Source organism: Mirounga leonina, unplaced genomic scaffold (assembly GCF_011800145.1).
Source record: "Mirounga leonina isolate KUSES-001 unplaced genomic scaffold, KU_Mleo_1.0 Mir_104, whole genome shotgun sequence".
Taxonomy (NCBI): domain Eukaryota; kingdom Metazoa; phylum Chordata; class Mammalia; order Carnivora; family Phocidae; genus Mirounga; species Mirounga leonina.
This window is the reverse complement of record NW_023270231.1, coordinates 3,454,458-3,466,034: the sequence shown is the minus strand read 5'-3', so window position 1 is coordinate 3,466,034 and position 11,577 is coordinate 3,454,458. Positions and strand designations below refer to the sequence as shown.

The 11,577-nt window shown below is 43.6% G+C and overlaps 1 protein-coding gene across 5 annotated transcripts in view; it reads right to left on the bottom strand.

Annotated features, from left to right (window-relative positions):
• The window catches only part of CYFIP2 (cytoplasmic FMR1 interacting protein 2), a 129,413-nt gene that overhangs the window by 62,337 nt on the left and 55,499 nt on the right, over nt 1–11,577 (bottom strand). For all 5 annotated transcript variants that reach the window (XM_035013178.1, XM_035013169.1, XM_035013162.1 and 2 more), the window contains 5 exons: nt 10,675–10,831; nt 10,036–10,132; nt 5,932–6,008; nt 4,430–4,538; nt 2,048–2,167 (listed from right to left, as the gene is read on the bottom strand). In XM_035013178.1, coding sequence (XP_034869069.1) covers nt 2,048–2,167; nt 4,430–4,538; nt 5,932–6,008; nt 10,036–10,132; nt 10,675–10,831 — 560 coding nt within the window. The remainder of the gene's footprint in view (nt 1–2,047; nt 2,168–4,429; nt 4,539–5,931; nt 6,009–10,035; nt 10,133–10,674; nt 10,832–11,577) is intronic.

Sequence of the window (11,577 nt, the reverse complement as noted above, 5' to 3'; positions counted from 1 at the left end):
TTCCTTCCTTCCTTCCTTCCTTCCTTCCTTCCTTCCTTCCTTCCTTCCTTCCTTCCTTCCTCCCAAGAAAAATCTACTTCTTTAAATAGATCTCCCAGAACATGTGCTATATGATAGTCTCCTAAAGTAACTGACCCAGGACTTGGGTGGGTAGCTGGGGGCAAGTCCTCACAGGAAATGCTGCTGAAAATTCACCCTGAGAATGTCTCATTGTAGCCCAAAATTTTTATGCTCCTCTCATCTTTTTTTCATAAGCTATTATTTATTAAGTGCAAGTCATCCTTATAAAAACGTTATACTATGATTTCTAACATTCCTCTATCATGTAGATGGGGAAATGACCTTGTAGAAGTTAAATAACTGGCCAAAATTGCCGGCTAGTAAGTGGCAGGGCCAAGACTAGCACCCAAGGTCTTTCTGACTCTAGAGCCCTAGTCCCTAGTCACTTTTTTTTTAAACCACTTTGTCCATTTAAAAAATACTTTTTTAAAAAAATTTTGAAATAATTTTAGACTTACTTTTCTGTAAGTGAAAAAGCAGAGTTCCTGCATATCCTTGACCCAATTTCCCCAATGTTAACAGCTTACATAACCGTGGCATAATTATCAAAGTAGGAAATTAACGTTGGTCCCGTTCTATTAACTAAATGACACACTTATTCAGATTTCACCAGATTCTCCACGAGGGTCCTTTTTTCTGTTCTATGATTCAATTTGGAATCTCACATTGCCTTTAGTTGTCATTCATTCTTCTTAGTCTTTTCTCAATCACTAACATTTTTCAGTCTTTGTCTTTTATGACCTGGATGCTTTTGAAAAGTATCGTTCATTTTTTTAATGCCATTTAATTGGTGTTTATCTGATATTTTTTCATGATTAGATTGAGAACATGCATTTTGGCAAGAATACCACAGAAGAATACCAGCAGGGGTTACATGAATATATATTATTACTGGTGTTGTTGACCTTTGATGCTTGGTTAAGATGGTGTTCCCACTGTAAAGTTACTAATCTTCCTTTTGGAGTTAATAAATATCTTGAAGGAGATAGTTTGAGACTATGCAAGAATCCTGCTGCTTCTTAGTTTTTTTTTTTTTAATTTCCGAGTAATTTTTAAAATTGTGGTCAAATATATGTAACAGAAAACTTACCACTGACACCATTTTTGAGTGTATAGTTCTGTGGCGTTCAGTTCATTCACATGACTGTGCTACCATCCTCACCATCCATCTCCAGAACCTAATTTCCCTCAACCCAAACTCCACACACCAATTCCCTCGTCCCCGGTAATCACCATCCCACTTTCTGTCTCTATGAATGTGACTACTCTAGGGACCTCGTAATAAGAGGAACCATAAAATATTCTTCTCAAAGGTCCGCCTACTAATTTTAGCATCCATTGCTGGATTTTGCCCACAACTGTCACTGTGGCGTTCTAATGGTGATTTTCTATTTCTCTCATTTCTTCTACTCATCTGCTTTTGAAAGCATGAAAGTCTTCCTCTGATTCACTTCAGGACTGGTCTATTCTAATTCTTGGAGAGGAAGAGTTAGCAGAGAGTAGCTCAAATTGCTGTTTACTCCCTGCTTGTGCATCAGGACCAAAGACATAGTTTCCAGGTCCCAGTGCAAAATGGAAATGTGGGGACCCTTGTTAAAAAATTAAGAATTTCAAGATGGCAATGGCAGAGCATTAAACCCAGCACGGAGCCCTTCTGGGCCCTATGCTGCACACCCATGATGCCCACCATGTTGTGCAACCTTCCCTAGCTTCTCAGGACCTTCCCTGTACTTGCTCAGCTCAGTAGTAACCCAAAGGACAAGCAACTGTGCCCCAGGGTTGACCATGTCAGAGATCTCAAGGCAATCAAGAGGGTAAGATCACTCATTCTTTTTAAGGTTTTTTTTTTTTTTACCTCTCCATTCAGTTGGGAAGAGACTCACTGCTTCTCTTTAACTAGCTCAGTACCAACCTAACAACACCTCCAACTAGGCTTCAGGTCTAAGGACTCCCAGACCAGAACTCCCACAGGCCCCCAGTCTCTTACCACAATGGAAGTCAGGTCCTCACTCTCGAAGCGGCTGATGGCCTGGTCCAAGGATTTATACATGGCGGCCGAGATGCGCTGGGTGATGAGTCTGTTCAAGTCAATTGATCTACCCAACAACTACATGGAAGAGACAGAGAGAAAAGTTACTTAAGGTTCTCACAGGCACATGACTACTAAATGCAATGCATTGATAAGAAATTGGATTAAAAGCAAAAAGACATTACTGGGACAAATGAGGACTCTATGCAGAAAACAGTATTGTTAAATTTCCTGAGTATGATCATTCTATCTTGATTATGAGAGAATGTCCTCATTCTTAGGAGATACATGCTGAGGTATTCATGGGTAAAGTGTCATGACGTCTGCGACTTACTCTCAAACAGCTAAGAAAAAGAGTACATATATTTAAAACATATGTAATTTAATGTTACATATATATGTATTCTTATAAATTATTTACACATACTATATCTTTATATACTACATATATTTACTATTTATGTATTTATTTACTATTTATATACTACTTACTATATCTGCTATATTTATAATATATATACTACATACTACTTATATATTTATATACTATTTACCTAAACTTTATATATATACACACACACATATTCATATACTGTACTTTGCTAGGTGCCCAAGGATTATTCTTAACTATTTTATTTTTTTTACTGTATTTGCAAGAAAGAAAAAATATGCATATAAGAGAAAGTAAAGCAAATGTGGTAAAATATTAATGATCACAAATCTGCCTGTAGAGTATATATATGTTCTTTGTGTTATTCTTTCAACTTAAGTTTGAAATATAAGAAGTTGAGGAAAAATAGGATTCATCCAGACTGTAGGAAAAGGCTCAGGACAGGCTCCGGCACCCCATGCAATGTTGACATCCTAAATTTAGCTATGAGGTCCTTCCCACATCGGTCCCATGCACCACCAATCACAAGAGAGTAGCAGCTCCCTCAGCAAGGACCCACTGCGTGCCTTTATGGGGATGAGTATAGAAGCACGAGAATGAAGGGCTGGATGGAAAACAGAACTTACGCTAATTTCCACCAGGGCACACACATGTGGGCAATATCACAGATGTGATGCAAATAGCAATAAACATTTACTGAGTACCTGCTGTGTGCATTGTGCTTTGCTAGGTGTCCAAGGATTATTCTTAACTATTTTACTTCTTTTTCTATTTCCCTTTTGGGAGATTTTCTACCAACTGACTAGGACCCCTGGCAGCTACCTTGTGTACACATAGAGCCCTCAGTATTTAATGTCCTGTGGCTAATTCTGGCTGCATCAGTAACTGATGGCTGTAATTTCCTGAGAGGCTGGAGGAAAAGTACTGAGCTCCTGCTGTTGAGAGGTGACGATGTTCTTTTCTCTCTCACTATTCTCCATTTCCCTTTGATTTCTCACGGCAATGAAAATGCCCAGGGTTTCCAGGGTAACCCCTTCCTCTTCACCTGGGGCACTTCTCAGCCGTGGCCCTTCACCTGGGTCTTCCCCACACACACTGTGGCCCACGCACCAAGCGCAGAGGTCACGGCATAAAGGCCATACCAGCTTCCCGCGGCTGACAGCGTGGTGTAGGAGTCAGGTGGCCGGAGCATCTCGTATTTTGCCTGCCTGGCTCACGTTAACGTTTTTAAGCAGCGATCTGTGTCTGAGCTCCTGGCAGCATTTATTGCCTCTACATCTGGGGTCAAATGTGAACAAAAAGCAACTCCACAAAAACACACTAATTTCTAGCGTGGGTTTAGCGGACATGCTTCATTTCAAAGCACGAAGCAGCCCGCCTTCACTTAGACCAGCATGAGGGCCCTGCTCAGGAGCAGTTACCCATTCCTGAGCAGCAGTCCCCATGGAAGGAAGTGAGCCGCGGCTTATGACAAGAGGACAAAGGCTTTGGTGGCCACGACTCCCCAGAGGTGAGCTGCAGGTGGACTGAGAAGCCTAGAAATTGAACCACAGGATGCCAATGCCTCTTTATTGCTTATAAGATTCCGAGGCTGGGCTACACTCATGCTCAGAAGTCCACACGGGTGGCACGCAGGGCGGAGAGTATGCAGTCCCCGTCTCCAATCTCCCCGCTAACTTCACGGCTACTCTCTAGCCTGTCCCACCTGCCCTCTGGCTTTCTTTTTTTTTTTTTTTTTAAGATTTTTTTTATTTATTTATTTGAGAGAGAGAGATTGAGAGAGAGCCCAAGAGGGGGTAGGGTCAGAGGGAGAAGCAGACTCCCTGCCAAGCAGGTAGCCCGATGTGGGACTCGATCCAGGGACTCCAGGATCATGACCTGAGCCGAAGGCAGTCGCTTAACCAACTGAGCCACCCAGGCACCCATCCCTCTGGCTTTCTTCACCATACCTGCACATGTCTCTGTTTCAGCAGTGTTTCGTAGCGGTTGGACGGTGGATACGGAATGATGACTCCATAATTCTTACATTCGGCCCTAAAACGTTTATCCAACAGGACACTGCAAGGAATAAAAGTTACATAAGGCCAGTAAACATAACTGGGGATGGTTTTCAAATACCCAGCCCCATCTATTTCAGACCAGAGGATCTACTGAGTTTGTATATATAGCATATTTGAAATGAGAATCATCTTAGAGACACTGGAAGCCCAGCTCACTAACGGCATCCTATTCAACCCAGATCCTTGCTAAGTGACTACTTTGTGGAAGGCTGTGTAATCTGCGTTTTCCCTGAAAGTACATGCTTTGTACTTTCTAAATCATCAAGAGCCATTCACTTCATTTAATGTGCATTCTGTGTTAACACAGACTGGTGTGTTCTGATGTCACCTCCTACTTGAAATCTGTCAGCAATTCTAGCTGTCAAAGCAAAATGAAGGAAATTCTTTGCATGGAAAGAAAAGTAATTTATGACAGTTAAGTAACTATTCTTGACATTATTGGTTTGTACATTTGGATTTCCAATAAGAAGACAGATACCTATTTTGAGGTTTGTCTTGACCAGTACTGTTATGGGTTCTTGAAACCCAGGAATTCACTCAATCAACACATACTGGCACTGCCAACGAGCCTCCAACACTTGACAAGTGTTTTACCCCAACTTCTTCACCGGTCTCCTGTCTGGCCTTTATATACCTGTTCTTGCTCCCCACCAATCCATTCTCCACATTTTTGTTTTCAGTAAGGGCAAATTTTTAAAAATAAAAATTGAATCCAGTCCCTGTCATACTTTTGAAATCATCCCATGGTATTCGATTCCTCCTAGGGAAATCCTACAAGCCCCATCACCTGAGCCCTGCCTACCTCTCCAGCTTTATTGTGCAACTTGTCTCCTCTTGTGGTCTGTGGACAAGGCACTTACATGCACTAATTCACATTAATGGTCTCAACTGTCCAATGGAGTAGGCATGCTGTCAGTACAATGCTTCTGCCCCAGGGACTTTGCACAAGCAGTTCCTTTGCCTGCAATTTCCTGACCCATCCTTCACTTAGTTTTATTTAATGCCTATCAACCTCAGATAAGAACTCAAATATTAGTTTCTCAGGACAGCCTTTCCAGTTCCTCACTCCAAAGACTAGTGCAGGTTTAACTCTCATAGATTTCCATACCTCATGAACGTTTCCTTCACGGGGAGCACGCAACCTCCCTTGCCGCTGTGCTCTGATCGGTTTGTATTAACATCTGATATCCCTCCTAGACTGTAAGCTCCATGAGGGACAGCACCAAACCTGCCTATTTTCCTTTCTCCTATATTTTAGCACCCAGTCCAGGCCCATGGAATCGCTCAGATTTCCTTAGGGGCTAAAGAAGAGAGGTTTTACGACAGGAAACCATGTCTCACAGGTGGCAGGCTACAAACGTTTATTGCTCACAGCCCCGGGACCCTCGTACCTGCCAGCCATGGCTTTGTAGTAGGCAAAGATCTGGTCTGCCAGCTTGTAGACAAACTGATCAAAGCACAGGTTCACCTGGGGACACGGAAGCAGGAATGTCAGTGGTGCATGTCTAGCTTTAGCAAAGAAAGCGCACGCAGCTGGAAGGGGTCAGCTGGGCAGTATTGTGTGCTTTGGGGCAAGATACTTTGAGTAGCAAAAAAAGCAGATCCTGTGGTTAAGTAAGTTAAGAAGTTTGGTCCCTCACTCTCAAGGCCCTTAGTTAGGCACAGAGAAGGCCAAGTTCAAAAAGCTGTTGAGGAACAGCCCTCCCCGTATGTCCCATCCTTGCTGTTCCAAGGTGGCCCGCCCAGGGGGAAGGTGATAGCTCTTCATATCTTGCAATTGCTCACATCATTCCACCCATCCTCTTTCCTGTTAGACTTTCTCATCTTTTCCTTTCACTTTATTTGCCCTTGCTTGACAAATGAAGAAGTTGATGGTGCTTGGAAACTGAAAAATCTTTTTTTTTCAAACTTAGCTTAGAAACCTCTGGTTCTTAATGAATATGGGATCATCTTGCCATTTCAGTGTCTCATCACATCGGTGGCAGACCATGAGGCTTAGGTGAGAAGTTCATGTCAGACACAGGATCAAAACCAAACCGTCCACCGAGGGCAAGAAACAGCCAAGGGTGGGGCTTTAATGAGCTGGGGATGTAGTGGTGGCAGGGCGCCATGGGACTTCAAAGGGAACAGAGCATATTTAGGTGACTGATCTTCCATGCTTCCCTCACCAAATTCGCAGCTCCGTAAGGTTAATTCTTTATCTGAAGAGCTCCCGTATCTTTGATTTTACACCCCAAATGTTATTCTTTTTTTTTACATTTTTTTTTAAGATTTTATTTATTTATTTGAGAGAGAGAATGAGAGAGAGAGCACATGAGAGGGGGGAGGGTCAGAGGGAGAAGCAGACCCCCTGCTGAGCAAGGAGCCCAATATGGGACTCGATCCCGGGACTCCAGGATCATGACCTGAGCCAAAGGCAGTCGCTTAACCAACTGAGCCACCCAGGCGCCCCCAAATGTTATTCTGAACATACAACACAGAGCTATGTGCAGTTCTGCCCTCATCTGCAGGTGACCAAACCTCTGCTCTGGAATTCATGCTTCAAGGGGCCCCACTGGACCTTCCTCCAGTTGAAGAACCTGCAGAGTCAAGGTGGGGGTGCCCACTAGTCATACCCTAAGCTCCCCTTCTAGAACCAGCCTTGAGTATCCTTGCCCCAAAAGCCCAAGCCCCTTCCAGGCCTGTCTGGTATTTTCCCTGGGATCATCCCTGAGGGTGGACTGCACAGCAGGTGTGTGTACCCCTAGGGTTGAGGTTTAGCTAAGGGGCCACTGTTTGTGGGCAGCGGTGGCAGATGCAGCTTGGGTATCCACACACATACACACGAGGCCCTTCATCGTGCAGAACAGAGTTGGGCGATGGGAAGAGAAAAGGGGCAGGTCACAACTTGGGGGTCTCAATGTATACTTTGTCCCCATGGCCTCAAATGTTACCCAGGGCCTGGCTGTGTGCTTTCTTTCCATTTATCTTAAAAATCTCACTTGGCCACATGACACTCTAGATTTGTTTTGTTTTCAACCTGTTGGAGAACACAAGTATATAAGATCTTGTCAGAACATGGAGTTGTCAAAAGCTGAGATGCAACCAGTTCACTTGTCTCCTAGAATCTCTCTTCCCAAGTCTGTGCTCAGGAGAAGAGATCTGTGTTGGGGTCCATCAAGGTCTTCAAATCCCATAGAAATTGGAGGGTAGAGAAAGCAAGCAGCATCTCTACTAGCTTTTCTTGCTAATCCTAAAATAGTCATGTTTTTCCTTTATAAATAAGAATGTTTTATATTTCTATGATATTTTTACCTAATTGGCCTCAGTCTGTGTTTATAGACCCCATGCAATTAAACAGAACCCGGACTATCATTCCAGATCCCAGAAGGCAAAACTGAGAAATTGCGGTAGCCACCACTCCCATTGGCCTCATGCAGGTGACAGGATTGTACTTCCTTGCTCCTCTCTGAAAAGGAGGTGCAGGCACATGACTCGCTTTGACCAATGACACGTGTCATTTCCAGGTGGAAGCTTTAAGTACCAGTAACACCTCCCCCTGCCATGGCAATTAGTGAATGTTCCACGTGGGTCCCAAATTGAAGACGACATGGACCAGAGCCCCCAAACAACCCATAAGGGAGAAATAAACCTTTGATTTTTAAGGTACTAAAAATTTGTGATTATTTGTTACTGCAGCATAACCTAGCTTGTCCTGACCATTACAGAAATAAAGCCATTGAGTGACTAATAAATAGCTTCATAGTTGAAAGGATGGTTACTTTAGTCCTACCGGTACTGGCAAGTGACACTGGAAGCTGTGTGACATTGGAGTAACAATAACTGACCACTTCAAGTCTAAGATTTATTATCTGTAAAACAGATAGTAGCATATACCTCTTTAAATTGCTGTAAAGGTCATTTAAAAAGTCGTTCTCTCTCCAGTGCTTAGCACGGCGCCTGGCAACTTGTAAATATATAATAACTGATACATGATATTGCTGTTATTATTATTAGCCAAATAATCCAACCATAAAAGACCCATTAGAAAATTAATTTTACCCCTGCAGTTCTATCATCGGCCATCCCTTAATACATTTGAAAAAGAAAGACCATCGTCTCGGTCTGGGTCATTTTTGATGATCATGATTTGTAAAGATCACTCTCCATATAGGGAATGATATTATAAGAGCACTGTATGGGGGCAGGTGGGAGCTACACCTGTGGTGAGCAGAGCATGACATACAGAGTTGCAGAATCACTGTGCTGTACACAGACTAATGGAACACTGGGTGTCAATTATACTACAATCTTAAAAAAAAGGCATCAAAAGAGATCACTCTCCAGAACAAGTCATGGATCCTGCATTGCTATGGTCTGAATGTCTTGTATTGCTCCTAAACTCATATGTTGAGATCCTAATCCCCAAAAGCAATGGTATTAGACAGTGGGGCCTTTGGGAAGTGATTAGGTCATGAGGGTAGAGCCTTCATGCATGGGATTAGCGCTTTGTAAGAGAGAGACAGGGGGCACCTGGGCGGCTCAATCGGTTAAGTGTCCGAGAGATCGAGCGTCGTGAGATCGAGCCCCAAGCTGTGCTCCGTGCTCAGTGTGGAGTCAGCTTGAGAGTCTCCCCTTTTCCCTCTGCCCCTCCCTCCACTTGTGTGCATGCGTGCTCACTCTCTCTCTCTAAAATAAATAAAGAAAATAAAAAAAAAAAAAAAAGAGAGAGAGAGAGACCGCAGAGAGCTCCCTCATGCCTGACACTACTCAAGGATACAATGAGAAGTCTGTGGCCCAGAAAGGTGCCCTCACCCAACAGTGCTGGCTCCCTGAGCTAGACTTCCAACCTCCACAACAGTGAGAAATACATTTCTGCTGTTTATAAGCCACTCAGTCTGTGGTTATTTGGTACAGCAGCCTGAATGGACTAAGACAGCCCACTTTGGGCCAAGAGCTAAAGATTTAAAAAGTCCAGACTCAAAAGACATTTGATTAAATTATGAACAAGTTTTACAAATTCCTTGAAGTTTTCTAAGATCACATAACTAGCAGCTTTCTTACTCGGTGAAAAAGATGCTTTGATATTTTATTTACACTTGTAGGATTGTTACATTAACCAGAAAAATAGTGGAAAAACCCCTGAGAAAAGACACTGAAGTTTGTGTCAACTGAGGAAGTCTGTTTGGTTTGCATTTTGTTTTTGTGCATTTTATTGCTGTGAGTGGGGGCATGACTTGACAGTTTGTGCTCAAATATAACAACAAGCCAGGTGTAGCCACACTTTTTTTTTTTATAGTCCTACCAAATGAAAACAACAAACTGTTTTAAGCATTTAATTCCCCCACTCATAAATCTGAAAGTGACAATTAAAATCTCAACTGTAACCAGCTTAGCTTTTTCCTTACTTGAAAATAAATATTCTAATTACCTTTAAAAAAATAAAAAATAAAAAATAAAAAGTCCAGACTCTCGGAATAAGATTACAGGAACAAAAGGAGAAGGGTGTCACTTGCCTCGGCTTCAATCTCATCGTACAGGAACTGCTTTTTAAACTTGGTCAGAGCATAGTAGGCGCTGTCATTGTACAGGTCCAAGGGGTAGAGGACGTACCTGAAGAGAGAAAAGTAGAGGCCAGCAGCTTACTCATCTCTCTGAAGGCAAGCTGACTGATGCGGCTTGGGAAACACGAAGGCTTGGGTGAACACGTGAACAAGCTCGGGGTTGGGAAGAGAGCCTTCCAGCACTCTGATGTTTCCAGCCTGCCTTAGGAATGCCTTACTTTATGCTCTGCCTGTGGAAATCAAAAGTCCGTGATGCTAATAACTCCAAGACCTGAAAAAATGAGTCTGGGACCAAAAGAAATCAGGTGGCCGTTAAGGACATTAGCTTCCTGGTCCCCAGAGATGACTATCTTCCAAGCACGGCTGCCTTGAGACTGACAGAGCACAGGGAGGGCAGCTGGGCTGGTAGAATCCCGGGCCCATCTGCAAGGCTGAGTCAAATCTGGTGTGACTTGATCCCTGGCACAAGTGTTCTCTCTAGTGGGGCCTGCTGCCTCATCTGGAAAGTTCTGGAAAGAACAGAGCTCCTTAGCAAACTATCCTCCATCTGCACCCTGGGGACCTCCTTGCTGACCCAATCCTGCCTCTTACTCCATCATGGAAGGTTCTTTGGTTTCCAGGATATGGTCTGTTAGAATCCAGGGCATGGACATCTCAATTGGGAACTGGATTCGCCGGCCCATGGTTAACTCCAGGAAGAATTCTCGGAACCAGAGCTGAGAGAGGTCACAACACTGCTGCAGGGCTTCTGAAAGCATAGAGGAAAGAGTTGTGGGTTATACACGAGAAGCACCAAAAGATCTTTGCTCTTATTGTTATTAACTTGGTTCTTACTGCTTTCGTTATTCTTACCACTATACTAGTATACAGTAGGTACTCATAAATGCGACTTGATCAGTAGATGCTGCTGTCTTGTACCTGACAGCCAGTCTAACATCTATTTAGAAGACAGCATTTGTTAACCTCACAGTAGCAGGCCCGGGGGGGGAGGACAGCAGTGATGTTTTAGAGCTTTAGGTGCCCCCACAATCTCCATCATCCCCCTACAAAGCCATCCTGAAGATCCACAGTCGGGCCTCCTTGTACACGGTAATTCTGGCTTCTCCCTGCTCAGAAGCCTTGAAGGGCCCTGATCTGCGCTCTGATGAAGTTTGGATTGTTTGTTAAGGTCACCCTTCTCAGTACCAACAGGTGCTTTACCACTCCCACGTCCCCGGATGCTGCTCTCCTTCCCCCTGCCCTGTTCCCCCGGCACAGTCATCCTGCTAACGGGAGCACAGGAATGGGGGACACAGGGTTGGGGTACAGCCTGGAAGCCTCCTTTGCTATGAGCAACAAGACTAATCAGCTCAGAGCTGCTGCTTAGAAACAAAAGGCTGACCGAATGCCTGGCTGTGTCTGTGGGTATGTTGCTGGTTTTAAAAAAGTCTTTAGTAGAGGGTACTAAAGACTTCATGACAAATAAACCACAAATGTCTACCAGACAAAGTTAGC